General features: G+C 41.5%; 1 protein-coding gene across 1 annotated transcript in view; it reads right to left on the bottom strand.

The window, feature by feature from the left end:
• The window catches only part of XPO6 (exportin 6), a 129,417-nt gene that overhangs the window by 71,944 nt on the left and 41,505 nt on the right, over positions 1-15,968 (bottom strand). Inside the window, exons 2-6 of the mRNA XM_079784684.1 lie at positions 15,252-15,342; positions 12,173-12,285; positions 10,949-11,146; positions 5,883-6,042; positions 4,044-4,121 (exon numbers count right to left, since the gene is read on the bottom strand). Coding sequence (XP_079640810.1) covers positions 4,044-4,121; positions 5,883-6,042; positions 10,949-11,146; positions 12,173-12,285; positions 15,252-15,342 — 640 coding nt within the window. The remainder of the gene's footprint in view (positions 1-4,043; positions 4,122-5,882; positions 6,043-10,948; positions 11,147-12,172; positions 12,286-15,251; positions 15,343-15,968) is intronic.

Raw genomic sequence — 15,968 nt, 5'->3', positions numbered from 1 at the left:
CATCGTAACCAAAAAATTCCTCCACGTTGCCAAATTAATTCCCTATAGGACGAAATTGCCCCAACTGAAAACCACTGACCACATGGCGAGAAACTGTATTCCAGGAGCCCTTAGGAGAAGAAAATAAGATCACAGGAGTTGTGCGTGACCCTCCCAAGTCCCATCTTTCTATAAGTAGCTTATAAGGAAACACATGAAAGATTAGCAAGTGCACAAAGATGTGCCATTTGGAAAGAGTTTGGGAAAAAATAGGAAGATATAAATTGGTTTCAATCAACTCGGGCTCTCTAATACCTACATCTGCACCCTGAAACACTTGCCATCACAAGTGCATGTACACGTCTATACTGTATTTGAACATACCATGTAGATGAGAAATTTTTATGGTAGATCAAAGCTGACTCAGAATTGCAGTATTTATATAATTTCATTTTGTTCACTTTTTTCCAATTGTTCAAGCAAAAAGAAGACAAGAGAAGACTTAACTAAGAGGGCCGAGGCTGTGCAAATGCAGACGGCAGCAACAGTCACAGCCTGCAGAGGACACATCCACGTCTTCCCTCACTTCATCCTCAGAGGACAGCATCGGTCAGAGAAAGCATACAGAGGAAGAGGCAGAGCCACGACTCGAAACCAGGGGGAGGAGGAGGCTGGCAAAAGTGGTGAGAGTGACCACGAAAGCAAACTGAAGACAAAGACGGTGCACTTAGACTAGGAATGATGGAGTCACATCCCTGTTCCACCACTTACTGGTGCTGTGACCTCTAGCAAGTTACCCCCTTGGGCCCCAACTTCCTTGTTTGTAAACGAAACATAAAACCATCATCTACTTCACATCTACATCTGGCCTTGTAAAAGGAGTTTAGGAGATAAGGCAACAATTTGGGGAACTATTCTGAGAAATAAACCACACACACCCTTTAAGATTTTTTTCTCTATCGACTGTTCCAGTAGTTGCTATAAGAACTAGCCCCTGGGCTTAGTTCTTTGAAAGTGATCAGACAGAAAACAACTTTACAAGACAGCATATGAGAAAAGAGACCAAAGGCCACGGAGCTAACTCTGACCAGGGCTGGCAGGGCAGGGGGCCCATCAGAGACTATTGATGGGGTGTGTTTAAGTTACTTGGGTACTCACTGGATCCTAGCGTCTCTCAGAATGAATTTCCTACAAAAACTAAGCTAAACAATTTTCTAGAAATTTTACTGCTTAACTTGGTGTCTTAAGTGCATAAAGGCAGTTGAGCAAAAGCAATGAAACAAATGTTGATTAAATCACCAGTGTTGTCCAAATAATAGGGCAAAATCTAATGACTTCCCTTGCAGCTGTCACAAAGAGTAACAAGTAAATGTGCAATTCTTTTTTTTAAAGGGAAAGCATACCAGCTTAAAAGCTTTACTTAATTCCTTAGCCACCCCCCACAGTCTCAATTTATTTTGCTTTTTCTCAAATACTAAAATTCAAGACTTCAAAAAAATTTTAATAGTGTCTAAGAGACAACTGTCAAGAAATACACACTGTGTTTTTAGGTTTTGTTTATATGAAAATGTCGTTAGTTCATATTTTATTAGTTCATATTTTATTTTCCCTAACCTCATATACAAAACCTAGGCAACACATAAAAGAGCAAGCATTATTTTTTATTTATATTATTTGATATTCCCCAACCTGGGCTCTAGGAAAATAAGTCTATCAAAGTATAAACTGAGTTATTAGCTTGGAATGTACCTGAACAAAGCCAACTAAAACACAAATATTTTGGTAGTGGAAAAGCATCACAGAAAAACAAGTTTTTCTGGAATACGCCTGATGCTGCTAACTTTAACTGGATGGTAAGTAAGCTAGGATTCAACTATCTAAAAACAAATCTAATTCAAAAGAACTAATCTTTGCAAACTATTATTTAAATGAAATGACACATTTTAAGATTAGCTAAATTGCAGGACACTCTCCAAAGGGTATATTCATAAAATCAAATCTCTATATCATTTGCAATTTTTATTCAATCATTCAAATATTGCAAAATATAAATCTGCTAAGTCACCTCCAATATTCACCTTGAAAATGAAGGTTTGCCACCAAGTACAAATAAAGTTCAATTTTCTGTGGGCTTTTAATATACTCTAGGCCTCTGTAATAGATTTTAATCTAAGAAGTATGATAAATTACTCTAAACATTTTTTTTTTAATTTTCATTGAGAATATTTTTTCCATTGATTTTTCAGAGAGAGTGAAAGGGAGGGGGGGTAGGGAGAGGGAGAAGGAGAGGGAAGAAGAAAGGAAGAGAGAAAAACATAGAAACATCGATGTGAGAGAGACACATCAACTGGTTGCCTCCCACACTCGCCCTGACCAGGGCTAGGGGATTGAACCTGCAACCAAGGTAGGTGGCCTTGACCTGGAATCGAACCCACAATCCTTCAGCCTGTGGGCCAACGCTGTAACCACTGAGTCAAACTGGCCAGGGCATTTTTTTAGTGTTTACTTTTATTTATTTATTTTTTATTGGTTTTAGAGAGAGGGAGGAAGGGGTGAAGGGAGGGAGGGAAACATCAATCAGTTGGGTTGCTGATAGATCCTCCCTTCCCCCAACTGATGGACGGAGAATGACGTAAACTCCACCTGCAGCACGGACATTCCTGAACACCTAACCAGGCACCTTATATGGACTGTACATTGAACCACCAATCAGCACCTGCCAAATACCCTAAGCCCCCGATTCCTAAGTCCCTAAGTGCCTAATCATGTGCCTTACATGAAACCACCAATCAGCGTGTGCCGAGTACCCTAAGCCCCATCCCTTCCCTTTCCTCCCCTCAAAAGGCGTGTTCACTCCCTGTTCACCCTGCACATGTGCTCTCTTCCTTTGGGAGGCAGCCCGGCAGGGGTTTTCTCCTCTAATAAAGCCTGTGTCCTGGTCTTCGGCCCTCTGTCTCATCTTTCAGTTGCCTCCTGCATGCGCCCCAACCAGGGATGGAACCCACAGCCTGTATATGTGCCTTGACCGGGAATTGAACCTACCATCGACGACGCTCCAACCAACTGAGCCACATGGGCCAGTAAACTATGAACAGTCCCCAAAATTTCATGATATATTTTCAATTCTCTAGTAACTGCAAGAATTTCAACTTCCACATATTAACAAAAGGTTACAAGAAACAGCATGGGCTTAGAGATGTCTGATTTCAACAGCACATTTCCTTGGGGTACAGGAGAAAGATGTGGAAATATTTCTCATTAGCCACATCAACCTTTACAGTAGAGGAAGAAATATGTGCCAATTCACAGGATGTACTCTACTTGAAAAGCATTTGTGATTATTGAGTGTAAACAAAAGCATTTAGAAACTAAAAGTTCCAGCTCAGACACAATTTCCTCTTTCCTCCCATCCTTGAAAGTAGCCATTTTTAGGTGAACTGCACCCTGACTTTTCAAACAGATAATCAGTGTAACTGTAGACAATAACTAACTACAGTAAACTAATGACCACTACAAATATGCCCATGCCTTATCAAATTATTCTGACCTAACGTAAAGTCAAAGCTGATTACTGCACACTGGTCTTCATGAGCCCAGTGGGGAAGAAAGCACTCCATGTACCCCTGTCCCTCCTTCAGCCTCTGCCACCTCCTACAACAGCAACCCCTGCAGAACTACAAAGCCGACCTATCAAGCCCCAAGGGCTCATACCAACCTCAGCATGAGCAACACAGCCATGATAATGGAGCAAAAGGGAAAAACAAACCAGGAGGATCAGAGATATAAGCTGAAGGGGATGGAAGTGGGTGACAGAAGATCAAAGGTGCCATCTTCCTGATGGAAAAGAAGAAACAAAATATGCTGTTCTAAGTAGTGTATCAGAAAGAACATACGAGTGAGTACTTAAGAGGAACTAAGACAGCTACTCAGAAAACAAGGGAAAAAGGCCAAAAATAGACTAAGGAAGAGTCAGCATCTGGGTCTGGTATAAATAAGCAATGCTACCCTGCTGAGACCCTCCACTGCATTTAAAAAGAACACCATGTGTGGTGGGCAGACCATACCACTTTCTCCTGAGGTTGGGGATGGTGGCGGGGTGGCGGCAGTAACGCTGTGTTTGTCCCAGACAGACTCCAAGATACCTATACCAAGAAAGGGAAACTGAGTTTAAGAGAGAAATAAAGTCCAACATATGCAAATCAGATTTAGAAAAACAATTTATTGGTATCTTTTATCAAACATCAATGTCTAAACATCCCTCTCAACCATATGTCTAACTACTTCTTGGACAGCACCCCTTGGATATTCCAAACTCAATTTACCTTCCCCCCATAAGCCTGCCTCCTCTTCTCTTCCTCACCCAGTAAACCCAATCTCAGCATTTGGCCTCTGTTCTCCCATCTTGCCTCACCCCCACCGCGCACACAAGGCTTCATCATGCTGAACTACTTGCCGTTCCTTCCACATAACCTGCTCCCTCCCCCAGAATCCCAACTTGACCTTTACACCAGACTAACAGCTACCTCTCTGAATTCCACTCAGCTCATCTCCTCCAAGAAGTCCTTCTGTCTGTTAGGTTTTTCCTGCACATAAAACACACCTCTACTATAACTCTTAATGCAGTCTTTTAAAGGTCTTTCTCCCCTAATGAAGAAAACATTACTAGGAGGGCAGGGACTGTGTTTCCTTCCTCTTTGTTTCTCCTTATAGAACCTGGCACCTATTATGATCACAAAAGTTTCTGAAAATACTTTGTTCCCAAAATATTTAATATTATGGGATGGATAACCTTAGAAAGTATCATGCTAAGTAAAAGAAGCCAGACACAAAAGGTCACATATTGTATGATTCCATTTTTATGAAAAGTCCAATTAGAAAAATCCATAGAGACAGACAGTGGGTTGAGGGAAGAAGCGTTGTAAATGTTCTGGGATGTCCCATATAGTGTGACAGCTACACAAAGTGGAACGTAAAGGTACCAGACACGGTCCCTAACTCTAGAAATTTAACATTTAGTCAGGGATGTCAATAAGTGCTTTGAATGAAAGCTCTGAGGGTTTGGTTTCTGCCTAGGAATCTGGGCAGGGATGTGGGCAAATAACAAGATTACTTTTGATCAAGCATTCTTATAACCAACTTGAAGTGCCCACTGCATGCTAAGCACCTCTGTAACACATACAAAAGAAAAAGTTCCTAGACATCCAAGAAACCTGGGTAGAGAAGCTGAAGATAAGAACACTACATTCCCAAGCAAAACCAGGCTCCTGGCACCTCTCAGCCAGGTTGCCCTGCACCTCCTACCAAGCAGGGCCCACTCCTGACTCAGGGTGCTCCACTCTCTTCCTCCCTCCTGTCTCATTCTTCCGTTTGCTTTCTGTTTATTCTTACTCTTCACACATTGTCATGGGGCTCCAATAAAACAGAAAAGATGGCAAAGAAAATGCTACATACAAATACAACCTAACACACATGGTGCTGTTACACACCTTGTCTGGCTCACTTCTCCCACACAAAACTTGAAATTTTCTATCTTCCTACTCCTCCAACTTCTCCTGATTTTAAGCACAAATTATTTTCAATAAAGTGTTCGCCATCCACTTTACTTAGGATACAGTAATCAGCATTTCAATACCATTACGATGACCTGGTCTATACCTCATTAATCGCAGTAAGAGTGAGCACCAATTAATGGAAGACTTTAGAAAAGTAGGTTAGAAACATTTTTTGAGTCTACCAAGTGCTAGACACTGGACTGGTGCTGGGAATATAGCACCACCTTCTTTCTGTTTTGATTCTCAGATTCAGTAACAGTTAAAACAACTGCTCAAATATACTGAGAGCTGGGGCCTGAGCTCTGCTCATCTGAAGGCAGGCCTCTGGCTTTTGACACCACCTGTGCTCACCTGTCAGGAGGCCAAGCACTGTCTGCACCTGGTCCAGCAGCAGCTTCCGCAACTCCTCTTTCCGAGCCACACTGAGGTCCTCACGGGGACAAGCCAGCTCTTCTGAAGTTGTTTTCAACATGATCAGTCCAAGGGGGGTTGTCACAGGGGACTGGATCAACTGCCAGGAAAAGGTAAGTTCTGAGCAAACTGTTTAAGATCTGAGGAATAATAAACTTGCAAAGTACTCCTGTGTGTTTAATCATACATAAATAGGTTGCATAAATCAATGCTTTATTTTTTAATATATTTTATTGATTTTTTTACACAGAGGAAGGGAGAAGGATAGAGAGTTAGAAACATCGATGAAAGAGAAACATCGATCAGCCACCCCCTGCACACCTCCCACTGGTGATGTGCCCGCAACCAAGGTACATGCCCTTGACCGGAACCGAACCCGGGACCCTTCAGTCTGCAGGCCGATGCTCCATCCACTGAGCCAAACCAGCCAGAGCTAAATCAACGCTTTAGAAAAATGACTTAAGAGCACACTTATGTCATTTTTTTTAACCATTCAAAATATATTCTCATCTTATTTTAAATAAAAAATGCTAATACCATAAACTCAAAAATGACAATGCTCCTTTACACCTACCATGACAATTTTTATACATGTCTAGATTTTAAACACAGCCTTGGTTACTTGGTCCAAATTTATTAGTTAACACATATGTACACCAACTTGTGATACATTTTTAATATTCAAGTATTAAGTCAACTTTACATTTCTAAACTTCATATGCTTCATGCAAGTTCAAGATTAAACACGTGGCAGGCAGAAACATTGCATATATATCATTACACTATGAATACAGCTATGACTTCACAAATACTATGCAGCAAATTAAGTCACTTTTTCTAGCACCTACCACTCCAATCCACTGTACCATAATAAAATTTCCTTAAACATGAAACAGAAAAAAGGTACACCTTCAATAGCATAATACTACTTATATCGATTCAAAGCATTACTATTGCATTTATTTAGTTTCCAGAATTGGTAAAAGCAAATGAGTTGCCACTAAAATTCTCTGTTTGGCTATATGCTACAATCTATAAAAGAGCAAACAACTTAAGGAATACCTGACCATTTTCTTAAATCATAATTAACTTTAAATGTAGTTCATGCTCTGATATAAATAAATTCTTTACTCAATCAACAAAATATAAGCCTTAGTGAAGAGAAGGACAGGACAAACTGCACCCAGATAGAATGTATATTCTCCACTTCAAGAAATTTAGGGCAGACTTCCGGTCAAGATGAAGGCATCAGTAAACACTGTATCGGCATCCTCCCACAACCATATCAAAATTACAACTAAACTACAGAACAACCTTCATTCAGAACCACCTGAAATCTAGCTGAATGGAAGTCCTACAACTAAGGATACAATGAAAAAGCCACATCGAGACTGGTAGGAGAAGGGGTGGAGGCGTAGAATGGGCTAGTCATACATAACATGTGGTGGATAAAAATCAGAAGGGATATCTCAGCTGGGAGCGAGGGGTCCCAGCCCCACAGCAGGTCTAGGCTTCTAGTGCTGGGAAGAGAAGTCCCCCTAACTTCTAGCTGTAAAAAAAAAAAAAACAACAGGGGAAATTAAGACTGAGACAGAGGCTGCTGGAGTCCCAGGCAGTTCCTCTTAAAGGGCCTGCACATGGACTTACTCAAACTCTTTCTGCACTCCAGCACTGGGGCAGCAGCTCAAAAGGCACCAGGAACATAAGGGGAGGAACTGAAGTGTCTGGCATCAGGCAAGAGCTAGGGGGACAGCTTTCCCCCAGACACAAGAGCTGGCAGAGGTCATTGTTCCTCTGATGCTCAATGAACTTAGGGGAAGAGTACATGAACTTAGAGAGAAATTCAACAGCATAAAAAAGGACATGGAAACCATAAAAAAGGACCAGTCAGAAATGAAGGATACACTAACTGAAATTAAGAATAAGTTACAGGAAATTGACAATAGAGTAGATGAAACCAAGAATCAAATCAGCAAGTTGGAAAACAAGGAAACAAAAAACACCTAATCAGAACAGCAGGGGGGGCAGTTGGGGGCAACCAGGTCAGCGGGGGGGTGGGGGGGCAGTGAGGGGCAACCAAACAACTGAGCAGCAGGCTGTGTGGGGTGACCAGGACGGCTGGGGGGTTAGTGAGGGGCAACCAAACAACTGAGCAGCAGGCTGCGTGGGGCGACCAGGCCCACAGGGGGGCAGTTGGGAGCAACCAGGTCAGCGGGAGGGGGGGGGGGCGCAGTGAGGGGAGACCAGGCTGGCAGAGGGGGGCAGTAAGGGGCAATCAAGCATGCAGGCAGGTGAGCTGTTAGGAGCCAGTAGTCCCGGATTGTGAGAGGGATGTCCGACTCAGGGGATGTCCAACTGCCGGTTTAACTTCCAATTTGTTGGACACCACAGTCAGGCTTCAGCTTCGGGGGAGGGAGGAAGAGAGGGATGGGCAGATTGTTGGAGGAGCCTGGGCGAGCTGTCAGTCAAGTGGGGAGTGCAGGAGGACCCAAGGCCCCTGGCGGGGTTGAGGGAACTCCAGCAGCAGGCGCGCGGAGCAGTCGGCCCCACCCCCCCACCCCCCACCCCCGCTGTGGGTGTCGCCATCTTGTGATAGCATGGCAGTCAATTTGCATATTACCTCTTTATTATATAGGATGGAATTTTTCTGTGCTCCCTAGAAATAAATCCCTACAATATGGAAAATGTTACCTTAAAGCCCATCTTTTTTCATCATTGAGAGAAGGGAAGACAGGCAAGAAACAGGATGAAAATGAAAGTTATTCGTTACTTGAAAAAACAATCAGAGGAGAAAAAGCAATTCTTTTCCTATGCTGCTTGCTCCTAAACTATCTGGCCCAGCACAGTGGCCACAGATGCAGCTCAGCAGATTTCAGGAACCGAAGAATAGACTAGAAAGGTGTAGTATGTGTGCTAGTGCATGGCAGGGATGCGGGGAGTGGTTCAGGGAGGTTGTCAGTAAGTTTTGACTTTAACTACTTCCTTTTCAGTGGTCTAGAAAGGGTATAACCAATGCACAGAACTGCAAGTATCCTTCTGGGACCCTAAGTCAACTCCTCCCTGCCTGATATAATGGTGGCATAAATTGCATAGATGTTTCAGCCAATGTCAAAGTTAAAAAAAAAATTTTAATTTAAAAATTATGCAACCCAGACTGCAAGCAGACCATGATGGAACTAAGCCCAAAAAACCTTTCAGATGGCTTAATCAAAGGATCATGTAATGATGAAGTTGATTCCAGAACCAATTTGGTCTTATTTACCAATACCTGAAGAAAAGGTGCACTTTATTATCATTATCAGAAATGTCAGCAATTGAGCACCAATCATTCTTGACATGGTTTTCATGCCATTGACTGGTTCTTGTGGATAAATAAGCAGCAGAGAATACAACTTGAAAAGATTTTAAAGATCACTTAGTCCAAAATACTAAAATGATGAATAAAATAGAACCAGAGGCATAAAAAACATGGAACAGACTGTCGAATCTCAGAGGGAAGGGGGAGGAGGGGTCAGGAAGAGATTAACCAAAAACTTCTATGCATTACCTATGGACACAGACAAAAGGGAGTTGAAGACCTGGGGCGGGGAGGGAATCAAGTTGAGGGGGGCAAAGGGGAACATCTAGAATACTCTCAACAATAAAGTTTTTCAAAATAAAATAAAGAAGTAAAATGTTTCCAGCTGCATCACATGATTCAGATGAACATCATAAAAAATTTGAAAAGCCCTAGCTAGTTTGGCTCAGGGGCTAGAGCATCGGCCTGCAGACTGAAGGGTCCAGGGTTCGATTCCAGTTAAGGGCACATGCCCAGGTTACAGACTCGATCCCTAGTAGGGGGCGTGCGGAAGGCAGCCAATCAATGATTCTCTCTCATCATTAATGTTTCTATCCCTCTATTCCTCTCTGAAATCAGTAAAAATATATTTTAAATAAATATTAATTAATTAAATGTTTCCAGCTGTATCACATGATTCAGATGAAAATCATATCCCTCTTGGCTTAGGTCCCCTCTACTTATTCCCTGATGACTTCCAATCCTGACATGTATGTAGTAAGACCTCTTTCCTGAACCCCAGATCCACATTTCCTAAAGTCTCACAAGATATATACAGAAGGAACACACAAATTTTAAGCGTGTTTTCTGCCAAAATAAATTTACCATCTATCAAAATTCATTCCTTCGTCCTTCATCCGTGGCCTGGAAAATTTGCTACTTAAGCCTGAAATCTGGAAAACAGCCTAGATTCCTCCCTTCCTTAACCCTCACCACCCAGTGACCAAAGCTTCTTGACTCTGTCTCCTAAGTGCCTCACCTCTTTCCACCAGGCAGGCCTCTGCTTGGCTCAGATTCTCCTTGTCTCACTCAGACTTCACCAACAGCAGCCTTACTGGCCACCTTCACTGCAGCCCCTCTGCAATCCACACTCCACACGATTGCTGAAGTTATCACTCCAACATAAAAACGTGCCGTTTTCTCTCTTCTCCAAACCCGTCACTGAGCCAGGCCCGTCCTGGTCTGGTCCCTGCCCATCAATCTAGCCTCTTACGCTGAACCATTACACTACCTCTCATCGCATCACCAGCAACACGGAAACTACTTCAGCACCTTGAGTCTAAATGCTATGCCGCCACTGCACTCTGCACATACTTCCACTACAGTAACTGCCATATTGTTGGACAATTATTGTTAGCACAGCTATCTCCCTACCAAATTATGGCAACTGAAGGCCTCATCCTTGCACTCCAACACCTAGCACAGTACCTAACAGGCTTTCAAATATTTACTGAACAAAATTTCACAAGAGGTTAACAAAGCAATTGGGTTTCCCACACCCTTTCTTCACTGCACAAAGGTACATGTCTCAAGAATCAAAATTAAGTGAATTTATCACTACTGCAGCTCCAAAATTTTGCTAATCTTAAAACTCCTCTTCAAGAAAGGAAATAATCACTTCTACAAACAAAGTATATACAAGATAAAGTTTCCTCAGGTATGTGCTTACCTGTAAAATGTTAGTAAAAAAGTCATGATAGAACATGGGCCAATCCTGACGGCCAATATCAACAATAACTTTGCAGAGCTTGTTCCGGACAAAGTAAGGTAAGGTTTTGTGGTGAGCCAAAAGGAGTTTGGGTAGGCAGCTACGGATTTCCATCTTATCCTGAGATGGGACCCCAAGCCACATTTTATTGATCAGATTCTGAAAAACAAATATACATCTTAAAGTTAGACATCTATACATAAAAATAACTAATTCTCATCCAATGGTTAGCTATAACACCTCAAATAAGCAACCCTGATTGTAAACAAAGATATGGAGCAATGCAATGTTGCAATAAGAGTGATAAAAATATTCAAATCCTATAAAAACATCAATCCCATTCCTGGAAAGCTCTGCTAAATAATTTAATGGAAATAAAAAACTGTATGTGTAAAAACTATCTATTACATCACTGTCTCTAACGGCCACCACAAAATAATGACAGAAACAACTTATGCTCAAAAACAGAAGAATGGCTTGGTGAACAATGGTACAATCACTTACAGGAATATAATATAAAGACAAGGGGGGAAGCAGAATACAAAGTGGCATGAGCAATATGATTATTATAATTAGTTTTTTTTAAGTGTACATAGGAATACAAAAATGGGAAGCGAACTGATTAAAATGAAAATGTTTGTGCTTAGTATGAGAATATTCTGGGTATCATCCCTCCTCCCAGACTTTAATTATCTTCTTCTAAATGATAACGTGGTGCCCTAGCCGGTTTGGCTCTGTGGATTGAGCATCGGCCTGTGGACTGGAGGGTCCTGGGTTCGATTCACATGCCCAGATTGCGGGCACAATCCCCAGTAGGGGGCATGCAGAAGGCAGCCAATCAGTGATTCTCTCTCACCATTGATGTTTGTATCTCTCTCTCCCTCTCCCTTCCTCTCTGAAATGAATAACATTATTTTTTAAAAATGATAATGTGGAAGGAAAAGTTATATACTACCACAAGGGACCTACCTACCTGACCCCATCTTACCTTTCTGGTGTCAAAGACAGAAACGTGCCCCCAGCACACCAGACATCTTGATAAAGGCAGCAAGTGGAGAAGCCCCTGAGTGAAGTTACCACTGTTTCCCAGCCATCTGTACCTCAAAGCTAAAGTCTTGTGCCAATGACATGGCAATGTGACTACAAATACTTTTCAGAACAGTATAGAATTATCTGACAACTTACCTCAAAAACCGTCAAACTGTACATCATTACATAGTCATTCCTAGTACTGGAGAGAAAGTACAGGCAGAATCTCCAGGCTCCTACTTGCTGGGCAAAGTTATTAAGAAGCTCCTCTGGAAAAGTTAAATAGCAACAAAAGAAGGCTATGAAAATATATAAAATTAATACAAGGCTGGGCTGTCTTATTTTTTAAAAACGTGCCACCCTCCATATATGTTAATGTTGTCAAAACCAACTACAAAATCCAGCTTATTTTTCAACACAGAAAGGACAGACCATATTTTTCCAACTCTGAGATGACCATGAGCACTGACAGTGTATTCAGGCATTTTAAAGTCAGTAAGCTTGCAATGGGCACTTTTCTCAGCAGAGAAACTTTCATTGTTAAAGTTCTTACTTAACCTAATGTGTGGATAGACAGTTATAAGAGTATCATTTCACCTTATAAATGATGGCTAATTGCTAACATGTTTCCTCTGGAGCAGGAGATATATCTATGGTGTCTCTGAATAATTATAAGGGCAGTGTTTACTAACATACTTTTCATTTTCAAATTTGAGCTATCAGCTATTTTGGGGATACCTTGTATATATCTCCCCACCACTCACTCACACTGTTCACACACACACACACACACACACACACACACACACACACACACACACTGATGGCTAGAGAAGTAGGAAAAAAATTATAAACAAAGAACAGACAAAAATGTAAGTGAATTCAAAATAGCTAATTCTCTTCATTTGGTTTAGTTTTATTTTTAACTACCACCCAAAAAAGTAAAAAAGAATAGCAATCATGGGAGATGCCAAGAACAGCCCTGTCCACATCAAATCAGTTAGAAATGGTTTCTCCTCCTTCAGGCTGCGGTAGCATCATCCAGGACCACAGACAGCAAGCATTACAAGTCTATCACCATGTTTCTGCACATGCTGCCCTGTTACCTTCCCCTGCTGTACTGGTCATGAAATGTAACAGAAAAAGGCAACAACCCTGAGAGATTCTAGGAAGCCCTTGGAAAAGCAAGAAGCACAGCAGCCCATTCTAATCCTAAAGTCACTGCTCTGCTAGACCCTAGGACTTAGGCTAAATGCATCAAGGCAGGCTCATCAAAAATTCCATAAAAGTAAGCTGATGACCTGTTCTTATAATCAAATAAAAATTTCTATGAATCCCAGAGGTCAAGTAAACCAAAGAGAATGAGCTCTGGCTGGAAATGAGGAACTCAGGTTTCTGTTCTAGAACTTGCCACTAAATCACTGAGTCCGATCCCTAGAGAATCGCTGCTCCTCCATGATGCTTCAGGTTTGTCTCTCGAGGGTCCTGCTGACAGCTCTCTCTCTAGAGCACTAACAACACACCTTTGGTGGCAAGTGGGCGGAGCCTTTCTCCCACCTAGCTAGGAAAGCCTTTAGTTCATTCTAAGACATCAAAAAGGAAACAAGTGGTTCCAGCCCATACTGGAATGAAGCTGAACTAAGACACACCCACTCTACAGAACCAAACCCCCAATTCCTCTTAGCCTTCATTTAAATTAGACATTTATAGCATCTGGTTATTTAAATAAGATTAGAATACAAACATGATCCGAAGGTTCTACTTTTAATTCATGAATGCTGAAAGTCAGCAATATTTGCTTTGCAAACCAAAAAATTAATAGAAAAACCAAAAATAATTCAAGTATGAGTGAAAAACAGGACTTCAGAGAAATTAGTATTGAACTATAGTAGACTGTATAAGGGAAAGATCCTTTACCTTCTTTGGTAAAAATCACCAGTGATGTTTTCACTATAAAGTACTTTAATAGCATAAAACTAACAGGGATCACTCTGGGGGCAGGAGGAGGGAAAGGTTGAGTAATACGAGAGGATCTAGGGAAGCAAGCAAAGTGAATCCTTCAAGACAAATGGCTGTTCAGCTACTGGGCTCAGCTTCTGTCAGTAGCCCTTGTTTATAAATGCTCCGGTTCTCTAGTCCTCAGAAAAGAAAGGCATGCAGGGCAAGCCCAAAAGAGAACACCAGGTTCAAAATTAAGAGATAAAAAGTTAGCATCTACCAGGAGCTGATGTGATGCTCAAAGGATGCAAAGGGTAATGGGCCGTAGTCAAAGCTATACTGGCGACCTGGAAATCCAAACCCCAATCCAGCTTTGGACAAAAGGCGGAAATCAACCATAATCAGCCATAACACTTAACTTGTCAATGTGTTAGAGAAGCCAAATGGGACAGAGAAATGGCCTCCACAGAATTCCACATAAAGACTTCCAAGCAGGTAAAAGCAATGAATGTAAGGTCAGTACAAAGATCCAAGGGAAAAACCCTTTAAGTTTGAATAGAGAAAAATTTTTCATTTTCAAGTTCAGGGGTTAAGTGAGACCTGGGAGGAAAAAGGATTATACTAGGACCACAGAGCAACATGTCCCTGAGACAGAGATCTGATATCTGTATACACTTCTAGTTTAAAGTACGCTTTAAAGAATATTGTTCATGTCAATGAATATAAAATTCAAAGAGGTTCTAAAAGGCACTGAGGCTCCCTAAAGACCTGAGGTAAATACCTACACCTCTCTGTTGTTTGAAGTCTTCATTCATAAAAACTTGCAGAATGGGTGGGATAACAGAGATAAGGAAATGGAGATAAGGAAAAAGAAGCAAGAAGCCCCCTGAGGTAAGACCAGTTTAAGGATCTCTGGGCACTAGATGAGGTTTGGATTAGACATCTACACACCAAAAACATGTTCATTTTGACACTTCTTTGAATTTTTTAAAATTAATACTTACAGGCTTCTTATAAAGTTCAACACTGCTAAAATCAAGAACAAAGCAGGAGGGTTTTCCCACACTTTGTCAAAGGAAAGAAAATCCATCACTATGGATTATAGGGGGCTCCACGAACTATACATAGCCCTGCAGCTAGATTTGCAGACCTCACCGGCCACCAACCAGCAGAACCAGAGCCAAAAGAACAAGAACTTAAGGAGTAACATTCAGGCTTGACAAGCCAAGGTTATCAACTCTCCCTCCCCACTGGGGCTTTTCCATTACAAATGACTACAACTCAACACTTCACTTACCTATCTCACGTTTTCTCTCATTAGTTGTACAGTCATGAAAAAACTCTGTCATCAGACTTTCCAATGCCCTGAGGGAGGTTTCTTCAGATGCCTAACAAAGGAATTTGAAAAAATAAAATCAATAAACAGTATCTTTAGTTCTACTGTTCCTCAGTTTCTTCCGGGTCACATTCAACAGCAATAGCAATTTACTTCTTGAAAACATCTTGGTTCAACATTCTTCAAATGCATGGTATAAGCCAGAAAAACAAGGGAACTTTCCAACTGGCTCGAAACCAAAGGTTTTAGTATACTCCATAAATTCATGCTACAGTGCAATTGGTTTTCAATTATTTATGCTAAAAAAAAAGCAAGTCATTCAAAATTTAATTCTGGAAACATATTGAAAGCAAATTCACAGCCCATGGTCCTGACTGAAATAGGCAGCGTTAAGACATTCAGGGAAAAGGTTAGGGTTCCCTATAGACTACGTCCCATGTCTGCATAACTTGAATTCAGAGAAATTATAGTTAAACTGCTACATGGATTCTTGGGGTTTTTTGCAGGTGCTTCAATTCAAGAGTCACACATACTGTCAACTCTCAATTTCATATGTGCAGCACCTAATTGCACAGAGATTAAGGTGCAGTAAGAGCCAAGCTGAGCAGGAACTCAAAATTAGACAGCACCTCCAATCACAGACCCACAGAGCGAGCCAGACTCTCAGCAGAACGGCTC

Source organism: Cnephaeus nilssonii (genome assembly GCF_951640355.1).
Source record: "Cnephaeus nilssonii genome assembly, chromosome: 2".
In the NCBI taxonomy this organism is placed as follows: Eukaryota; Metazoa; Chordata; class Mammalia; order Chiroptera; family Vespertilionidae; genus Cnephaeus; species Cnephaeus nilssonii.
Note: the sequence above shows the minus strand (reverse complement) of the source record. Positions and strands in the feature narration are given on the sequence as shown.